Below are 22554 nucleotides of genomic sequence, written 5' to 3' on the forward strand. Positions count from 1 at the left end.
CCTTTTACATGAAAGTATTATCTATTATAGGTATCGCGATAACAGGGTCTATGAAATATCAATTTAACCAACTTCTAGAATTAATTAATAATAGGTGAGTCAATAAACAATTTGCAATCATTTGCTAATTGAGTTCAATTAATGAAAATCAAGCGATTCGTAAGTGTCCAAAACCGTGAACTTTTTCAGCGTTACATTTTATTAAATTTTCTCTCTACTTGGTAGAATACTTATGTATATATTAAATTGGTATTTGTAGGGTTTACAGATTTTTAAAATACCAACCAATGTCGACCAAGAACCACTCTTCTTCTTTACTGGCTTATGAGGTTATAGCCGATTGCCGCCAATTCAAAAGACCAAGTGCAACCAGGTCGTTCTCCATCTGATCCAAAGGAGTGGAGTCCTTTCTCTTCTTCTGCTTCCACCGGTAGATACTGTGCCGAATACCTCTAGAGCGTGTTCATCAATCCGCATAACATCACCTAGCCGTCACGGCCGATGCCTCTTGATACGCTAAGCTATGTCAGTGTCGCTTTATATCTCGTACAGTTCGTCATTCCATCGACCAGTTGTCAAAGCGCAAATGACCATAAATCTTCCGAAAAATCTTTCTCTCGAAACTTTGTAACGCCGTCTCATCAGAAGTTGTCATCGTCCATGCCTCTGCACCATATAGCTGGACGGGAATGATGAGGAACTGATAAAGTTTGGTCTTTGTTCATTAAAAGCGGAAATGCCCGATTAGTTATTGATTTATTATATTTAATTATGTGGTTTTCGACATTTCCGAGGTTTAATCCCTTAAGACGTTTTCCTCATGCCCGTTAGAATCTAAATTATTAGACATAATTATCTTGATCTTGACTTCAGTGGAAGAAGCGTTTTTGAATGTAACCGATCTAGAAGGGTATTCATCTCAAGTAGTTTTCCGAGCGTAAATGTTCTGAACCAGCATATTTTTTTTTTATTTCTTAGAAAATATAAAGCTGCTTATCCACAGATATATTTCGTTTCTTATCTTAATTTATTATATTTTATATATATTTATGTATATGTATGTATATATAAATAAGTGTAAAATCTAAAAACACAATGTGTATGAAGCTTTCTTTTAGTCTTTTTAGTTGAAACAAGTGTAAACAATTATTTTAAATGCGCTGTGATGTATATAAGTAACTGTTATAAAATATATAGAATATGCAACAGGTGATGAGTATTATATTAAGGCATTTTGCAAGACTTGTAAATACAGATTTCATCAGAATTCATACAAATAATTACGCGGAATACTAAATAATGCTTACATATACTCTCATAAAGCTTTGACTGCACCAATGCACATTTTTACTTAATTAGATACCAATAAAATACAATATATTTAGATCTGCTTAGAAATCTTGGAGCATGACTCATATTAACCGAGCGCTGCGGTGAACCACACGGCGCACGAGTGCATTGCGGCGTCCTAACAGCGGGAAGTCTTATACAAAATTCGTAAATAGTTTGCTAAAGCTTTAAACTTAAACTAAAAATCTCGCAAATTTTCGCAACAGCCAATTTAAATGTACTGCTGAAAGCTTGGCACTAGATATGCATAACACTAATTTAGGCTGCGACCCAAGGGCGCAAACTACCTATTTGGCAGGGCTGGCCGGCTCCGAAATGGTCAGTTTTTCAAACATCGGCACGGCGCCGGGATTCTTCAAAGCATTCACATCGAATACTTCAGCATCGGGATTTACGGCCAAATCGGGATTCTGCGCTGCTATATCATTGACGGCAATGTCATTGGACAAATCCACCGGCACCGCATCGTAGGCATCAATGTCGTTGCTCAAATCATTTTGTTCACTGGATGCGCGCGCCAGATCTGCCTTCAAGTCACCCCACTCCGAGTCGAAACCGGGATTCATCTCCACTTCGTCGCCCTCCGCTTCGTCATCGGATGATGAGAGATCTTCACGATTCTTGTTGTTTGCGTAATTTGCGTAACGTTTCTCATTTGGTTCGTTGTCAACTTCATCAATGCCGGCGTCAGACGGCGCAGCCACAGCCGCATCTTCACCCAACCACTCAGCCGAATCATCAGCAGATTTCGTCAGCTCAGTTACTTCATCGATTCCGGCTGTTTTACCACTAGCTGTTTCGTTAATATTTTCCTCATCCAATTCAGCACGCAAATCATCCGCAGTCTCAGTGGTTGACTCGTTGGCGGCGGTGTCCTCTTCAACGTTAGTTGCATCATCATCGGCTGATACGACTACGGCTTCAGTTGCTGCTGCTTCTGCCGCTGTGGCATCATCATCAGTATTTGATGACTCATTTGGGCTGTTATTCGCTGCCGTTTCCTCATTATTTTCAATTGTAAGCGCTTCGTCCTCAACAGCATCCTGTGTCGTTGGTGTTGCTGCTGTTGTCGTTGTTGTTGTTAGCTCCTCCACAGCAATTGTAGTATTTTCGAGGTTTTCCATGCCGGCTTTTATCTCGCTGTTGTTAACAGACTTATTGGTTTCCGCTTCGATATTTCCGTCTATTTCAACTACCTCGGCGATTTCTTCTTCCGAACTCTGTTCAGCGCTTCCTTTGCCAGCTGCCGCTTCAAGACTATTGTCTGTAACAAATGCAGCATTTAAGTTGGCGGCATTGTTCTCATTTGTTATTGGCAACATTGTGTCTTGTATGAGTTGCGCTAGTGGCTGGGGATCGGTGTTGAATGCGCAGTGCAGTCAAGAGTATTGTATGCCATATGAGCGTGTGGTGCGGGTGGAAAAGCGGCGAGTGTTCAGCGCGTTGATAGGTGGTGGTGACAATGCGGATTCAAGAAAACGGTTGATGTGCCAAAATGTGGGATTAAAGTTGAAATTATAGTTGAAATTTCATTTGCAATGTGTGTATGTGTGTGTGCATAAAACGATAAGAAAAGATTTTGGAAAACTCAATTAGTTTTAGGTAAGTTTTTGGTTAGTTTTAGTTTAGTTTTAGGTTAGTGTAGGCTAACTTAAATGAAACGCGAATGAGCGTATGAAGAAGCTGAGCAAATTAGTTGGTTTAAAAATAATACTCACACAATGAAATTGAAATCGAGACTTAAACTAGTTGGCTTATTGTTTATGGTATAATACTTGAATGATTGCTAAACCAGCGCGACCACTCTTTATATATGGGCAGCAAAACCGCAAATTCACTATTGATAAACAAAACCTACGCTCTAAAAAAAAAAAAAAAATATTTACGCTCAGCAGAGCTCACAAGCAACCACTCTCAAACCTCAAATATACTATACACTCAAATACACTTCTAACGCAGTCGTCTGAAAAACCCGCTCTTAGCAGGTTTGAGTCATGAAACAAAGCTTCAATGTTGCTCTTACTTGTTTTGTTATTGTTGTTAGCTATACTTGTAGTCAATTTGCACTCTCTATTATTGTTTCAGCAAATTTTTTGCGTAGCGCACTTAATACTCTAGGCATTACTCATTAAGATTCCGCTGCGTTGCCGTGAGTCACCTTCAACGACGCCGAATTACCATATTTCCTGAACAGTCAAGAATTTCAAAAATCCTACGCGCCAAGTGCTAACCACAGTCGCGTCGTATAGTAACTTATGCCACTGGCTGGTAGCTGTTAGCTGTTAGCTGTCACCTTAGTATGACGTTTCAAGCGACAGATCACTTTACAAGTGCTTTGTCGCTATTATGTTGTACCCAGCAGGGAAAGCATTAGGTTTTGAAACTTTTTGTAATAGTAAGACTTTTGAGTATAAAATTCATGCGAAAACCTATTCACAAATTTTTCTTTTTGATTGGTATGACAGTCAGTCACATCTATGCCATATGTCACATCAAAATAATCATTAGCTTTTGGTATACGCTTGTCTTTCTGAAGTACATAACGTGCAATCGGAGACCTTTCGGATGCGTGAAATCTAATCATGTTCTAATAAATTTTGTGTGCGGAATCAAATTTTTTCAAATCAAATTGGTATTGTTATAAAATATTAAAAGATGGTCGAGAACTCGTTGACGACGAATCACGTCCAGGATGTAAATTAGCATTAGCTGATGACCAACACGTCAATAAAATAAAAGAATTGGTATTTGAGAAGCAACGATTAACAGTTACGAGATCTCACTGGGATCGTAGGAATATCGTAATGGAGCAGTGGAAACCATTTTGAAAGACCATTTTCCCCTAAGAAAAGTCAAAGCACGATAAGTGCCAAATCACTTAAATATTACGAAAAACAGGGTCGCGTTAACGTTTGTAAAACAATGTTTTTCGACTACCAGGATGTTATGAAACATATTATTGCTGGCGATGAGTCTTGGATCTATGCTTACGACCAGGAAATAGAGGATCAATTGGCTGAATATCGTGGTAAAAGTTTTCTTCGATTATCTAGATGTCGTGTACGCCGTGTGACTTTTGACGATGCAGCGAACTCAAATGACTGCTCCGGGGAAAAGATTTTGAGTCAATTGAAGACATTAAACTTAAATTACGTTCAATGTTATTACGGAAATTGACTTGCCTTTAACAGCTGTTTCGAGGATTGCAACAAACGTAGGCACAAGTGTAGAGAGGCCAAGGGGGATGACATAGATTTTGAAAAATAAATTAAGAATTTTAAAATTATGAACAATATCTTATTATTTTTTGAACAAAATTATATGATTATGAGTTAACCATCACCAATTTAGCACAGCCTCTACTGGGTAGGCATGCGTAATCCATATTGGTGTATATGTAAACAAAAATATTGACAAATTCATACTTAGTATGTTCGTCTACAAGTCGGTGTGCTACAAGCATGTTTACAAGCGTAGCTGAGAGCAATTTTAATTTTAGTTGCTTTTTCACCCATTTCTCGTTATGATTTCGTGGAATTATAAAAATATCGTTCTTTTTGAAATTAATCACCGGCATTTTTTGGACGTAATCATCACAACAAAAATAAAAGACAAATATTGATGATTTGCGGCTTTTGCACAATAAAACGTGTGCAAAATTGCATGCGACTTCATTGCGAAAAAAAATAAAAAATATGAAGCTGGATATGCTACAACAATTATATTTATGAGATTAACGAGATATTTTGTATTTTAAGAATTATTTTAAATAAATTCAAGACACTTCTTCGTTTTACGAAGAATAAATCTTTTTTGCGGTTACTTTCATTTTTGCAGCAGCCGTTCTCTGCGCAGACTTTTTCTTCTTGGAAGTAAATAATTCTCAATATAACTATACCCATAGTAATATATCTATTTCACTTCACATTAATATAAAAGGATAGATAGATTTTATTTAGTTTTATTAAAAGAAAAATTTAGGAAACTGAGAGTAGTTTGTTAGCAACACAATAAAGTTAAAACAACCGAATTCTCGCTTCCATGTCACTGATAGCTAAATTCACGGGCATAGAGATACCACTGATCCTGTCAGCTTTGTCTTATACTACACAAATTAGGATCCGCAATATATACAACAATAACAATACTTAGGTTTAAATGGCGAAATGTCATGAATCTGGACCTGGATCAACCAAAAATTACTTTAGGATTACAATGTTCTAAGAGTACTTGACTTTTCCAGGCTATTTCACATGATCAATCATATATTTCTCGATTATATGAATATTATTACACACTGACAAAATAATAGAAATGATCTTTAGAGATAAATCTTTTAGGCCGGAAAATATGAAAAATATCATTATATTCTATGCAGGTTTACAAAAGTATGGAAAAACTAAGAAAAATTAAACGATAATTACCTGCTTTTTCGGTAGAAAATAAATCACAGTACTCATCTACTGAGACATAGATAGGAGACAAATACTGGGGTCCTTTAGTTAAGATCACATCTAAACTGAGCAAAGTGAAAAAACCTGTAATCCTTCCTTTACACGATAAAATGTATGTGGAAATCGTTACTGAAAAAGCTCTCGTAGATAATCGTCGTAGAATATTTAAATCTTACTCAAGTGGTTTTGACAACATTCCTCTACTCGTCAAAGCATATATCAGCAGATACTGACAACAACCTTACTCTGATGTCGCACAAGGCAAATGCACATCAGTGAGCGCAATACGGGTTAACTTAGATCAATGCTAAATACTGGGGCTACGTTGACCCTGAACCGCACCCACCTATAATCGGCTGACAATAACACAACAGTTTTGCTCATAAGCAAAGTATTAAAAACACCCAAACAATTTGAATAGTGATATTAGGGAGTACAACTTTCTATTGTTAAACCTTTTTTTGCTTGATAATTTATACCAAAGCATATTGCTAAGCAATTCTTTTCAGCAAAGTTGGTGCTAATCAGATTACTCGAAGAAGCTACGATGGGGAGTTAAATATTCCGTAAAACCTCTCTTTCGAACACTACTATGGAACACATCATCGGACGAAGTCATTGTCCATGTCTCTACACCATATAACAGGACGAAAACGATTAGTGACTTGTAGAATTTTGTCTTTGTTCGTCGAGAGAGGGTTTTGCTTTTCAATTCCCTAGCAAGAGTGATTCTGCATGGGATTTCTAGGATGATACTGTTGTTGGTGCTAATGCTTTGCTTCCTTATCCAGTCTGGAAAAAGTAGAACCAACAACGTGGTTGTTGAGATCAACCTTGTCAAAATCATCACATTTACAGAAGGCTTCACCTTCTCTTTTTAGCTCTGTAACTCGTATTATTTTTTTCCAACAATAGATTGAAGAAGTCACATGATAAAAAGTCTCTTTGTCTGCAACCTCGCTTGGTATCGCGCGGCTCCGAGAGTTTCTTTACGATCTTGACGGAGCTTTTGGTTTTGATCAACTTCGGCTTACACAGGGGCTTTTGTAGGGATACAAAGTTCAAAGATAACGGCAAAGAGGCAGTTCCTTTTCGTGCTGTTGTAGGCGACTTTAAAATTGACGAAGAGGTTGCGTGTATCGATCTTCTTTCCACGCGTATTTTCTAAGATTTGATGCATGGTCCTGGTCGATAGAAGCTTCTTCACGTCAAAAGCCACACTCATAAAGTACAATCAATTTGTTGATGATGGGCTTAAGTTTTTCACACAATACAAAAAAGCTCATACCACGGTATTTAGCGCAGATTGTTGAGTCCACCTGTTTTTTTTTTTTTTTTTTTTTTTTTTTTTTTTTTTTTTTTTTTTTTTTTTTTTTTTTTTTTTTTTTTTTTTTTTTTTTTTTTTTTTTTGGATTGCACAGAGCACATTTATGATCCCGTATGGGTATGCTTTCAAGCGATCATAACTTGCTCATAAACGGAGCAGATGCATGCACTTTCACTGCTATTCAACAGGCTGCCTCGGGAGGTTTTACATAAGTATGTTCTGTTCTTAAAATCTTCTGTTAGTCATATTTTTGTAGAATTTTTGAGCATTTCCACTGTCGGCCAGCTTCTGAAGCTCTTTATACTCATGCATTTCTGCATCTTTTTTTTTTTTTTTTTTTTTTTTTTTTTTTTTTTTTTTTTTTTTTTTTTTTTTTTTTTGTCAACATATGCCTCTCGCTTCTCTCTTCCATTTACGATAACTATACCATCCCGCTCGGGCTGTCGGCGATCGCAACGGGCTGTTCGCTTTTTTCTGACTAACTGTCAAGATGGTGGATTTACCACTTCTCTGTTATTCTCTCCCTCTAACTTGTTATGAATTTTTCTCTCCACTTCAAAGCACCCATATTGATACACCCTTTAGCGAGCCAAATATTAATAATTTTTTCGTGGCCATGCAGCATACTAATTTATAGCAATGACATATAAAAGCCACAGTAATAAAAATATTACTATGAAATGCTTTAATTATGAATGCAATTACAAATGACGTATTAAAAATTAATTACCATTTTTTCTATGCAAATAATGTCACCGTGAGCGCAGAAAAAATATCGCCAGCAATTAAATGGTCAAAAATTACTGTAAAAATTGCGCGATGCCATGAATTATTAAATTATCAAATGAAAATGTACTAAGTAAATGCGCAATTATCGTACGAAGCATGAATGACACTCATTAAAACGGAATTAATTTGCAACCAAATGTCACAAAAAAACGAACAGCAACAACAAATTCAACAAAAATAAAATAAAGTACATAAAATGAAATTCTAAATTTTTCACCGCATATTCCAAATTACCGCGGCGTGGATGGTTAATTATACAAATATTTTAGAATTCTTTCACCTGTTTTTTCGCCAACACATTCACGCACGCACACACACATATGCATATAGTATATACAAACAAGCCTTCATTTGCTGAAAGAGTTATTTATGTCATTAGGAATGTGTGTGTGTGTGTGCGTGTGTGTGCGTGTATATATATAATCCAATCAGCAAGCAAATATGTGCTAACGGTATTTTCGCGCATACATAATAAACACATCACATTAATTTAATATTAACCGTTAATGTAGCAAAATAATATAGAATTTATACATTTTTTGCCGTCATTTTTGCCGCTTTAATGACATTAAATGTCACACGCGTTCACAGTTGCTTTTGAAAAGATTTGATTATTTACAAAAAAAAAAAACTAATTTTTCCATGTTTGAATTTGCTCATTTGCATGAATAAATCACTGTTGAAATTAACGAATTTTTATATGAAATAACACTTGAATTGAAATCTCGGCATAAATGAAATTTTTAGCCTTTTCGTTCGTTTTTTTGCGCACACATATTTATTTGCAGCAAATTTTGATTTGATTTTTTGCATTTGCTGACCTTTTGGCAGCATTTAAGGGATTCTGATGCGGACTCACAGCGCAGCAAACGCGCTTACCAAATCATTTTTATGTTTTACAGTGTCTGTGGCATGCAACACCTACATTTTTCACATTTTATCTAGCTGTATGGCTTTGTTACATAGACGTTGTTATGAGCAACACACACACACATATATACAAATGCATTAGGGTGAGTAGACAACTAACTGAGCGAGTCATGGGTTAAGCATAGGTTAGGTTAACCTAGTATATAATGTGATTTCTTGTGAGGGCGCGAAAAATTCCATTGCTCTTGTTGTTGTTGTAGCATCAGAACTCTGCTGGGTTGACAGTCCTTGGCCGCATAAAAAATTTAAGTTGATTTCGGCTATGTAGACCCGACTGTCGTGGGAACGGCGAACTGTCTGCTTCTCCGTTGTGATGTCACAACGCCTAGATACAGATCAAATAGACCGTCGTATGTCGACAAAACACCTAGAGTTTACCACAAATTAATTGAGTGTCAACACCAGCCCATTCGCCGGGTTCATCTACATCCCTTTTTCAGTTCACCGTATTCATTAAAAGTGTTACAACAGAGATGTTACAAACTAAGTCTGACAAAGACTGAACTTTGGATAAGAAAGTGTTCAAATATTTCCACCTTATCTCTTCATTGCAACTATGAGTGCTTGCGTCCTCTGTCTACATCCCATCTTTAGCTTTGCGGGTTCGTGAAAAGCACATATGACAAACTAGATGCTTCAACCTAAGTCTGCCGAAAGCTAAACAGAAGACAAGAAAGTGTCTAGATATTTTCAAAATTGGACAAATTGAGTCCCTATTCTACATCACATCATTAGTTCGCTAGAAGTATGACAACAGGTCGGGCGTCTACTAGACAGCGAAAACTGGACAGTGGATGAGACAGTTACTAGATATTTCTACCTTATCTTCCTCATTCCAACTTGGACAAATGACAAATTACATCCTTTCTTTTCATTCCATCTTAAGTTCGCTGGGTTCACTAGAAGCATAGCTACAGGAATGTTTGAACCTAAGTCTGACAGTGGATGGCAAATTGTCTAGATATTTTCATCTAATCTTTGACAAATTACGTCTTCCCTCTACATCCCATCTTCAGCTTACAGCGTGATTTCCATTGTGATAGTGTCCACCTGGGACGAACTTTAAGAGCTAACAGTTCAGTGGACCTTCTTCATTTCACTCTGTCTCTCTCCGACGACTTTCACTACACCACAAAATCAAGATTTACTGAGCTCTCACGAGGTCCATAGTCCCGAAGAATGGGAGCCCTGTTAGAATTTCAATAGCGGTTTATATCTTGCAAGCCATCGTTTTTATACTTTCCAAGGATACCGCTGTGACTAGGCAAATTTAATATGGAAAAAGCTTGTTGATACGACTAATGCGGTCTAAAGCGACTAAAGCTCTAAGCTCACAGTCAGCAAGTTCTGAGCCTTTACAGCAGCTCTGCTATCGAAGTGGATGCACACCTTCCTAAAAGCAGCCACTCTTGGGAGAAGCCCAGCTGCTGCTACCTTGATGGTTGCCATTTGCCATTTCTGCCTGAAAGCCATTATAGTGGGCTGGCTGTCGACAGAAAACTACCCCTCCAGCATTTCCCTCGAACTTCGATCTAATTATGAAAAAGCTCACTAGGCATTCCCCTTCGCGGCACTGTGTTATAAGGGTACAGTCAAAGTAAGCGGGGAGTCGGAATATCTCTCTTGGCACTCTTAATTTGTCCAGCTTCCTGGAGTCTGTAAGCAACCTTATCAGCAATGCAGCTGCATGAATTTGATAAGCTCACCCTAATATACACATATTGTATATTTATGTATGTGAATTATGTTTGTTTATGTTTGTACTTGTCGCTGTGCGAATGGACATTTCATATTTATGGCCATAAATATTAACTGTACAGAAAACAACGCAGCAGATATTTTGCGCCAGCAGCCGTCATATGGAAACAATTTGCTTGTTTTGCCCAGCGAACGGCAATAAATTGCCAATACACATGTCTATAGATGCGTGTGTGCGGCAAACAAGCCCTTCCCTGAGTCGTCGGTCGGTGCTGGGTCTCATAGGCATACACGAGCGCGCATGCATTTGCGAATATTCGCGATGTTCAAGACCTTGTAGTTATATAAACACATATTCTCCCATATATGTACTTGTTGGTAGTCAAGTTAGTCGATACAGTTACACCTAGAGCTATGTTTTCAATTTCAGCTACAAATATGCTGTCATTAGGGGATTCACAAATTTGATTTGATTTTTTATAACGGCTGCCAAACGATGCATTCCATAAATATCGATATATAATCAGTTGCTACATATATATTGATATGTGTAGCCACCTTTACTTGTGTATAGCAATATACAATAATACAGCAATATCGCGCCCACCTTCCTTTTAGAACGTTTTTCTTTCTAATAAATTAAAAAATAACTATTGACTAATGTTTTCCGTCAATAGCAAACGGACTTTAATACAATGTTCATATTATGATAGCTAACATTTTTTCCGTTTTGAAATTGTTTGCGCAATCAAAAATATAAATTACAAGCACAAGGTGGCTGGCGAAAAGTTCGTGTCGCTTCAATGACTCCTTTCAATTTGACGCTTTCTACCTTAGTTGGTTGCTCCTAGCAGAAATATTATAAGTGTATATAGTGTTGAAGAAATGTATATAGTGTTGAAGAAATTAGCGATATTATATATATATTTTAATGAAGATCACTCATAGCGATATACTATTCATTTCTTCACTTTTTTTTTTTTTTGTACTATTGTTACTCATACAACATGACACACCCAAAATACCCTAATATAGTTTTGCAATGTTACTCATACGACATGTACAACTCAAAAGAATTTCGAGCAAAAAGTTATTTTTCGTTCTTCTTATAACTGTTACAAATATTAGAAAGGATTTTAAACTTCTGATCTTAAAATTATATAAAATCAGCTGTTTTAGGAATACAACTTTTTTAATGTCTATATAATTGAAACATATGATTTGCCCAAATTTATATAAATTCTAAGTCAAAATTACTTAGAAGCTTGCTTCCTTCTTAATCGTCCGACAAATGTAATGCAACTCCAACAAACCCAATGCTATGGTGTAGGACTCACTTCTCATATGGGAAACCATTAACTTTCGCATATCTGAATTATAAAGCTTTTGAGTGTATTCTATATGTATAGTGCATTACTGAAAAAATTTTTTAAATTTACTAATAAATATTATCAAAAAATTTCAACAGTCCTCTCTACATGACTCGTAGTTAAGACGGAGAGAAGGAGGTGACCGGCGACCTCATTAAGAATAACTTCAAGCAACTTTCATATTAGACTTGTATGGGCGCCCGGTCAAAGCGTAATCGCCTAAAACTGCAAAGCCGATGAGCTTACTAGGGAAGACACTCTTTCTTCATTTACAACCAATTTAAAGCCAGCCGATACTCCAAAAGCTCAACAAGCGCTACTCAACAACCGGAACTTGTGCAACTGCGGGATCATTCTAGACCCGAGTGAATTGTTACTAGTCCTCCCAACTACTGGTTCTTAGAAAAGTCAATCTCGCCGCAATGTTAAGTGTTGTCAATAGACACTGTCCAATAGATTCAAATGCAGTGCGACTACATATTTCATTGGACGCTCTTGTAACTTCCTCCTCTATTACCTTGCTTTTACGATACTGAGATGGACATATCTTGGTAAACACGACATTGATTATTAACCGCCTCAACTAATGGATAGATATTGCCAGAGCATATCACCTCACTTAGTCAACAAAACATACTCACAAATCAAGACAATTCAAAGTCGAATGTAGTAGTGCGCATTTCCCGAAAACATGTAAGGAAGACTGTTGTCGAACATAAGCCATCTCGCCTAGTCGCCAAGCGCACACTGCTCCAAATGACAGCAGAAAAATATGACACAGTAATAAAGTCAAGTAATCTCTTCCCAAAGTATGAAGAAGCTGAGTGGTGAAATACCAGTGTCTCTTCTCCCACGGGATAACTTTATCAAAAGGGGTAACTTTACTAGGAAGTTTAAATTTGCCCCCAGTAGTAAGGCCAAGTGGGACAATTCCGAGTACAATTAAGTGGTTCACCGACAGCTCGAAAACGTCGGAAGGTATTGGTGCACGAGTCGCAGGACCACGCACAAAACCTCCAAATACCTATGGGCAGTTTTCTGAGCATATTGCACGCGGAGATCTTTGCTATAAGTCGGTGTGTAGAGTTAAACCTCCAACGCAACTGTCGCAATGAACGTAGCTATACAAAGCGACAGTCAAGCGGCACTCAAGACGTTCTCCGCGTACGAAATCAAAGCGCTATTGGAGAAGTGTATAGAACGACTGAATAGTCCATCAGATTATAAAATAATGCACCTTATTGGATGCCTGTATAGCCGGAATGAACTGGTTGATGAGCTTGCGCGCTCCGCAGCATTCACCAACATAGAAAGACCGGAACCTTTCATTGCGGTTGGTCCCCACACCATGAAAGTGCTGCTCCGCAAGGATGAAGCAGTAGGTAGAGAGAAGCATTGGCAACAACTCCTATGCTTGCCCTATGCCAAGTTGCTAATAGGTGGTTACAACCTTAAAAGATTTAGGTATGTAGTCAACCTCCCAAAGGAAAACCTGAGGCTACTCGTCGCCTTCTACACTGGCCATTGTAAGCTCATGAAGCACTTATTCAACATGGATCTAGCTTCTTGTGCGAATTTCTGCTTCTGCAACTTGTAGTCTGAAACACCAAAATTTACTGAACAGCAGTCCGTAGACGCAGGATAAAGGCCCTTGGACCCATGTTTCCAATTAGGCATCACATCGGCCCAATAGCACTTAGCAGTAGCTTGGAATTTATCAATTTGCTGAGTTAAGTTGAGATGTTGTGTGGCGGTGCATTCCTCATTTACTTATCTAATCTAGTCTAAAGTGCTACGTAGTAAAAAATTCGCAGATTCCAAAAAATGTCATTATGCAAATATTATTAAAAAGTTATTTTCTGGTGACTTAATAATGTATAATTTTACAAAATAATTTTCTCCTGAGTAGGCCAGTGTATTTTTGGAACTTGCTAATATTAGTACGCTACTCAATACTCACCACTTTGTTTTCGAAAACAATTTTTTTTTTTTAATATTTACAGTTATGAGTCTATTTACAGCTTACCTTTACCCAATTATGCCGAAACCAGTTTTGTTATATTTATTAACGGCTCAATCATATGTACAGCCATGTAAATATTAGATATATTCTGTATATTGTATATATGTTATTATATGCCTTAAATGTATGTATATATGTACATATGTATGCATATCAGCTATGCCCACGGTTATGCCTTAAATTAATTTTCCAGCAAAAGCATATTTACAAGTTTGAAAATAAACGAAAATAACTTCAATACAAACAACTTTATTCATATAAAAATAAAATCGTTTTCGTTTTTTTTTTATGAAACTATACAAAGTTATATATTTTATTAAGTAGCTATATATATTTTAGAATATATAATACAAATATTAGTTGCGGTAAAACTTTGTAGAATTCAATACAAGCATACATGTTAGTAATTGTTGTTTTATTTTATTTTTTTTCAAAAACCATAAAAGCCACTAAATAATGCATTTAAAAAATTGTAGTTTTCGTAAATGCCTTTTTGAGATTTTATCATATTCGATATATATATATATATGTATATGTTGTATATAAGTACACACATATAGAAATACAAATTTTTCACATATGTGTCAGCAAATATAGTCAAAGGTAATGTAATGTAGATATGTTTAAGTATATCGAAAAAATATTGAAATTTTTATAGAACAAAGCAACGAAGAAAATCAAATTAGTTTCAGAATTTTACACTTGCCGAAAAGATTAGTTGTTTGAAAATAGTAAAAACAAAATGAAAATATGCAAAACTTTACAATGTTATTGCATTAATAGATTTATTTGCGTTAATTGCAAAGTTGCTCCAGCGCTTAATATTTTACCTCGGGATCGTCGATGTTGTGTTTGATCTCATTCTCATAAGAGTTCTTCTCCAACGGTTCGCGACGTTCATCCGATTCGCTCTCGTCATCCTGTTTGTTCGGTGCGGATGTTACAGGATTTCCAGCCTTGGCGTCCGGTGTCTCGGCAACGTCTTCGCCCGACTCGAGCGGACGAATGTTGACCAAACGCACCTTGAAGAGATTATCACCATCTCCATAAACGGTTTCATTTACTTCGACCTTATGACCATCGACAACCTAAATTAGCGGTAGAAGCGTTAGTTGCAAATTAAAGAGATATGCTTGTGTAATTAACGGTACCTTCACAGTTGAAGTTGTGTTGCCTTTCGAGGTGTCGAAGGCGCCCAATTCGTCGGTTGATGGCCAAATTTGGCTGCTTAGGCGACGGAAAATATCTGCGAGGATGAAAAAGCATACAATAAATATTTTTTGCGAAATTGATGCTATTTAACCTATACATTAGTTCACACAATTTAACGTAATTTTATTACATTAATATTTAATGATAAACTAAAAGATTGCAATAAGGTTATCTTTCAAAAATGGCAAATCAAATATTGTCTTTTCAAAGGGAAAAACTACAGTTGAAGCAAAGCTTTGGCTTCATGAGGAATGTCCGGACCTTGCCCCAGGAAAACCTATTATCAAGGTTTGGTATGCTAAGTTAAGACGTGGTAAAATGAACACCGAAAACGGTTAATAGAGTGGACATGCAAAAGAGGTTATTAGCGATGAACACATCAAAAAAATCTACAAAATAATTTTGGCTGACTATAAAGTGAAGTTCGTCAAGATACCGGGCAGTCTTAAGATATCAGCTTAACGTGTATATCATATCATACACGAATATTAGGTGTGAGGAAGCTCTGCGAAAATTGCATGTAGCGCGTGCTTACTGTTGACCAAAAACAAGGACGAGTTGGTGATTCGAAACAGTGTTTGGAGATGTTCGGGCTGAATAAACCCGAGTTTTTGCGTTGATATGTGACAATGAAAGAAACATGGCTCCATTATTTCACTTCGAAGTCCAATCGACCGTCTTTCGAGTGGACGACACACGATGAATCCACTCCTAAGCGTAGAAAAATTCAACAGTCGGCTGACAATGACTACCTTGAAAAAAAATTTAATAGCGACTATTGCATAGTGATATTGAACCGTTTGAAGGACGAAATTGTCATCTCAAGTCAATGCAAACGATAGCAAATAGCCTTGAATTTCCTCAATCACCGTATTCTGCAGATATGTACATATGTCCTACAGCGACTATTTTCTGTTCTCAGCTCTCAAAAGAATGTATGCCGGGCAGATATTTTCGTCGAATGAAAAGGCGACTGCCTACACTGAATCCTATTTTGAAAATAGTATCTAAAAGTTGAAAGACCGCCATAATCAGTGTATCAACCTTGAAGAGGATGTTGAATAAAAAAACGAATTTTGCCAAAAAAATGTGTTTTACTATGGTAGACCGGAGACTTTTCAATTGAGCTCTTAGTACTATGTTAAATTGGGAAAACAGTGTTGAAAAAATAAACACAAAAGTTTGCACCAAACATGGCTCTTTCCTAGTTATATCTAAAAAAAATGCTTTGCACTAAATTTATTCGAAATTTTTTCAAAGTAGAGAAGAACTTCAGGAAAGTTGTTGACGAGTTTTAGTTAAGCTGTTGTATTTTCGCTGGTAGGCGCTGAGCGCGCGTATTTCTAGTTTTATTCGTCGCATCGGATCATGCTATACCTTTTTGGAAAGCTCATTTCACGCGCTAACAGGTGTTTGATGGATTGTCGTTTCTTCTAAGTTGTTCGTGAGTTGTAGCGTCGCAATCATGGAGCAAAATAAAGAGAAAATACGACATATTCTGGTGTAGAGGTGGTCGAAGATGCGCCACGCTCCGGAAGGCCTGCCGTCGAAAACTGCGATAAAATCGCTGAATTGGTCGAAAGAGACCGGCATAGTAGTAGCCGTAGCATCGGTCAAGAGCTGGGCATGAGCCATCAAAAAAAAATTTATGAACAATTGAAAATTGAAAAAATTCAATAAAAATACCGCAAGACTTTTTTGACAACCTATTATTATACACTGATTATGGAAAATATTTCGTTTTGAAAAATAAATCAAATAACCAATAATTATTCGAAAAAGTCCCAGTAGCTGACTAATCAAATATTTCCGTTTTAAAATAAATGTATGTATGTATGTAAAAAATTACCTCTTAATATTTACACAAACAACAGATTCTTCAATCTTATTTTATTTACCTCAATGAAGTGTTTTATTATGGTGGACAAACTTCACCCGCTCATACATCTGCAGTGCTCTCTAAACCGGATTTTGAAGATAGGAAAGTCATACTTTTGTATATAGTAAGACATTCTTTAATTATTCTAAAGCTTTGCTTGCTTGTTGATATTGTTTTTATTGTTGACTTTCAGAAGTATTTCCCCAATTTCATTGTTGGCGGATGTGGGGCAGTAGGATTGTCATGAATCAAAAGAATTTAAAGTGTTAAGCTAAAAAAATAAAGACATGCGTCTACGTATATATACTCGTACATAAGGGTAGGTGGGTAAAAATAATAAAATTGTAGAGAAGCTTCTTTGTGACCTTAATTCAAATAACAAATGCAACCACAAACTCAACACAATACAATACCTGAAGTAATGAGGAATTTGTTTTGAGTTTCAAATTGTTTTGAATTTCAAACAATACGCGTACCAAATTTTATTCATACTCGCAATGTTATTATAACTGTTATCACACATTTAGCATTGATATATCAAATTAAATAAAAGTCACTTGCTCATAAAACTTTTAAAAAATTTAAGGTAGCTATTTTACAGCTCAAATACCAATTACTATTTTATTAAGCAAATTTAGCCAAAAACCTCCAATTGAAGACTGAACATAGTTCGCTTCAAAGGTGATACACTGTTTATAGTGACCCTCCAACCATTCGATTATGTAGTATAATTTGACCTTTTCTTCAAAATGAGCTTCAGTTTCGGCAATCACCTCTCCATTCGTCGAAAATTTCTTCCCAGCGAGCATTCTTTTGAGAATTGAGAACAGAGAAAAGTCGATGAAGGACCAAATATGGAAAATACGGTAGATACGGAAGCAATTCGAAGCCAATTTTATGGCTGTTTGCAAACGATTTTAAATTCTTTAGAGCTTTACTGCTTGCCGGTTCATCCACCGATTATCAATTGATTGTGAACGCAGTCAGCATGAAGTATGTGACGCAAGTCAAATAATACCTAGGGCTGACCATGAAGGAAAGAATGTATTTTACTGAACACTTGGCCAATGTACAAGAGCGTATGACAAATACGACGCATTTTGAGGAGCGCTTGTCAGATGTAACTTATGAGTACATTCGGATTGTTTTTGTAGAGCCGGGTTAGAGGACTGGATGCATATAAATATAGTATATAGTTATAGCATGCCCGATGTACTCTGTCATTAGAGATCTGGGTGGTCTGTGGAATTAGCTCGACTGATAAACAATTACATGTTAGTGTTCTGATCTCCACTTGTCGGAATTCCGAACAGCTAGGGTCGTTTCAGCGTGAGTTTTTTTAAGCGGCGAAGGCGTTTAGCAGGAAATTTTATTTTTTATAAGTGGTGTGTGTATGCCAATCCTTAGCCACCAGTTTAACTCCCCTACGGAAGTGTCGTGGTAGTCGTGGTTAAAACCTAATGTTGGAAGAACTCACTCTTTGTCATGTGGAGCAGGCGTTTTAGATGGGTCTCGAACCATACCAAGGTGGTTCTCGGTTCATTCCACCAACGAACGCTGTTCGTCCCTCTGTTCGCCTGTACGCGAACTAGTTCCTCAGTTTTTCCTGTTTTTTCTATCCAAGAAGCTGGGACCACTATATCATTCGATTCGGAGTCACAGAACAGAACGGAGTAACAGAAGTTACCTTCTTTTTTTTTTTTTCAAACGGCAAGTGAACAATTTTGAAGCATTATAGCAGTCCACCCTATATTTCGTAGTCATATACATATGCACATACATATATATGAGGCATTGTTATAAATTTCATAGGAAATGGACTTTGCGTGCACATTTGCAAGCTTTTTTTGTCGTCTTTTTATTTGCATTGCGTGATTATTTGTTGTCTTTCCATGTCCAAGTTTCTATTCTTAGCCTTGTGCCTAATAGTCAACCGTATTCTTAAAGGTTACGAGGGCTTGCATTGTATGCTACGCTTATTTATTCTTATTTTTATTGTACTTCGTTTTCTATTTTTCAATTTCCAGTAGACGTCTTACAAAACACAATTGATTGTGCACGACAACGTATGGAAAATAAACTATTTAGGCTAATTTTCTACGGCATTTGGATGTTTGAAGGCTTCACCTAAGGTGGATACCGCATAATTGTTTATATATGTACATCTAAATACATAAGAGTATATACCACATACATGCATATGTATATGGTAATAAGAAAACCATGAACTAAAGAGACCAGCACTGAAACACTCAATTCTAGTCGTGCTTCCTCTTCTAAACAAATAGAGTGTGAATATATTGATCATTTCTTTCATAGCGACGACACTCTAGCACTTTCTAGAAATTAGAAAAGAAGCTTTGCGCAAGCACGAAATTGGACGTACTGATTATCGATTCCCGCTTAAGCTGCATTTTCCATAATTATACATTCCTACGAAGCCTACTAAGCCTGGAGGTCGGACTGTCGGAATAACTTTTATTATCGCATAATATACAGCTATTCTCGTATGTGACGAATGCGATCACAAATGTCGAATCGATTGGCTGCGACAACATCGATTTCTCAATACGAAAATGGAGGAAATTCATTGTCCAGCTCGTTTGTCTCGTTTGTTAGATTTTTTTTTTTTTTTTTTTAAAGGGTATTATATCGTTCGTCGTTTCCTGTGGTCTGCATCGACTACTTTGAGAAGGTTGAAACTAAGTCGAGTTCGTGAGCAATTTGACGCCGAATTCCAGAAAAAAGGCTCCAATCGGTGATCCTTCACTACAACTCAGCTCAGACCCGTGTCGTTGAAATGACCAGAAAAGTGTATTCTCAAGGTTTGGTACCGTGTTTCTTCAGTTTTTTTTTTTTTTTTTAAGTTAATCGGCAGGCAGAATTTTAGTCGCATGCATTGTTATTTTGTATATAAGATAGGTAGTAGACTTGACCGAAAATCTACGGTTCTGATTTAGATAAAAATTTTGTTACCCATAAACGGCTAAATGTGGATCTTCAGATCCTTATAAATTAACGAAGTGTTTCGAGCTTGCCATAAATTCATTAAGACAGTTAGTAATAACTCCAGCCACTTCCTTAGATTCGCCAAACGTATGCCTATTGCGATATTTCAATCGCAGTCTGACAGATCAGAAAGAAAACTAAAATTGATCGAAGCCGGTACAAATAATGAATATAACATTTTAATAATAATACTTCTTTTGCTACGCTTAATGACCTCATACGTATAAATTATTATATTTAAGCCTTAATTTAATTACAAAAATTTCCTCTTCATATTACTTTTAAACTCTTCAAACATATATGTATACATACCCTCAAAAGCATCGAAGAAACCCAAATTGAAGGAGAACGGCAACGGATGTGGCTGCAGGAATGGATAGCCCACACCAGTATCGATGACGCCCCTGAAATCTTTGAAATCAGGTTCCCCAGCTGAGCTTTCATCCGAATCGTCAGTTGAATGGCGACGCGGCACATTAATCACCTCCGCATCATCGCTTGGTGAGCCGGCTGCAAAGAGAAGGAGCATAGAAAAATCAATTAACGCCTGGAAATGCAAATGAAGCTAACACAGTACAGCTAATTAACTGCTCTAGCGGTAAAATTAGTATGTCTACATATGAAAACGGTCTACATCAATGCTCCTGTGCGAGCTTTATACCGAATTAATATTCAGCAGAAACGCGCAACATTTAATTTGCCACATGTCAGCGTATTCAAAAATTATTTAGCAAAATTTATCAAATCACCCGCCCAGCAATCCCCATATTTCCCCAGGGATGTACCGTTAACAAATTATGTAACACTCGCACGCTTGTGGCACATTTTGATGCCGCGAAAGTTAGGCGAACGTTCGCAAACAGTCGTCAGTTTACGAACCGTTACGCGTACCGCGCCGCTACGTCAGCGGTTTGTGCACTAAATTGTGCCGTCACTTAAATGTGAGCGATTTTTGTGTTGCCGCACCCACACCGAACTCTAATCACTGGCTTTTCCGCATCATCATTTCTATCAATTATTTTACGGTGGCCTCAGCTCCTCATTACCGCCTGATTTTAAATAATGTATGGGTATTTAGCAAAACCAAAAATTCCGCATAATTTCAAATGGCAAGGAAAGGCATACGCACCAATAATGTTTTGCGGCCCATGCATCCCCTTTTTTCGGTAGCCACACATGATGAAACCGCGATTGTTACGTGCAAACTCGGTTCATTCAAAACACTTTCAGGCGAGCTTCATTTGTTGAGGAATTATTATGTGGATTCATAAATCTTAAGTCTTCTGCTGTCAGCTAATAAAAACAATTACGCTGAAATCTAATGCAATTAGTTCGCTTGTTTTCAACAGTCTAATGTGGAGTTCTGCTTTTTACATGAGAACCAGACGAAATATATCCTGTCATCAAAAACAAAAAGGCATCACATTCACGACCTGGCTCCTCCACCACTTTTGGCAGTCATAACTTCAAAGTCGTCGATAATTTCGTCTAACTTGGTTCAGCCAACCAACAACGTTGGTAACTCTTGCCAATAGGTGCTATTTCGAACTGAGTCAGCAATTGAGAAGTAAAATTCTCTCTCGACGGCGTTATCAGTTTTCGAGAGAACTTTAGCTCTGAAAGTATAAGCCGCAGTATCCGCCGAGGGAAACACAGGAAGTGGAAGACCCCCACTGCGTTGGAAAGACCAGGTCAAAAAGGACCTGGCTTCGCTTGGGATCTCCACTTGATGCCTAATAGCGAAAAGGAAAAGTGACTTGCACTAGAGAAATGGATACGTATTCGAAGCAGATTGTGACTTTTAATTTCCTTTCATCGAACAGACGGGTTTGGATTTTAGGAATATTGTATAACTTAGCACAATATTTCTTTGAAATGAAAGCTCATATAAGAACTCACCCTACTTCTAACTCAAAGGTCCCTGGGTCGTCTCCTTCCTTCTCCTCTACCACAAAAGCATTCCGTCCGCCCTAGCATCTGTAGGAAGATCAGCCAGCCTCTTACAGCCATTGCTTATGGCCTCCCTAAACTTCTTGAGAAAACCGAGGGTGTCCGCATTGGGCAATATCAGCGCTTGTCTATAAGGTTCTGTGGTTCTTCCAAGCCGTAAAACTTATCAACGGTGCCTAGGGTGCGCACAATATCTTATAATCTCCTAAATTTCTTCTTAAGAGAAAAATTTGGCTAGAAGCCAGATCCGAGGACGAAAGCGCCGTGGAATATCCACTTTTTCTACCAACCCTCCGATCCGGCTGGTTTCCACATATCTCCTAAAAGAGACACTCCCTCTATGCAAAAAGTTACGGATCGTTTATCGAACCACCGTATGCGCTTATGAAACCCAATCCCCAAACACGGTCTTTTACCAAGAGCGATATTTCAGTCTAAAGTTGCCGCTGGATTGACATTTTCTCCATGTTGTGAAGTTCTACCAACTCGCGTCTTTTTTTTTTTTTTTTCTTTCCTTGTATGACAAATGTCTTTCAGGGATTGTTCCTACTGTTCTGATTACG

At 37.3% G+C, this 22554-nt stretch overlaps 1 protein-coding gene across 1 annotated transcript in view; it reads right to left on the reverse strand.

Moving 5' to 3' along the window:
* Positions 1–1098: 1098 nt before the first annotated feature.
* The window catches only part of LOC108977594, a 49269-nt gene continuing 27813 nt past the window's right edge, over positions 1099–22554 (reverse strand). The window contains exons 3-6 of the mRNA XM_018947335.1: positions 20354–20551; positions 15093–15187; positions 14766–15029; positions 1099–2699 (exon numbers count right to left, since the gene is read on the reverse strand). Coding sequence (XP_018802880.1) covers positions 1638–2699; positions 14766–15029; positions 15093–15187; positions 20354–20551 — 1619 coding nt within the window. The 3' untranslated portion in view covers positions 1099–1637. The remainder of the gene's footprint in view (positions 2700–14765; positions 15030–15092; positions 15188–20353; positions 20552–22554) is intronic.

This window comes from Bactrocera latifrons, unplaced genomic scaffold (assembly GCF_001853355.1).
Source record: "Bactrocera latifrons isolate USDA-ARS-PBARC rearing strain unplaced genomic scaffold, ASM185335v1 scaffold_92, whole genome shotgun sequence".
Lineage (NCBI taxonomy): Eukaryota > Metazoa > Arthropoda > Insecta > Diptera > Tephritidae > Bactrocera > Bactrocera latifrons.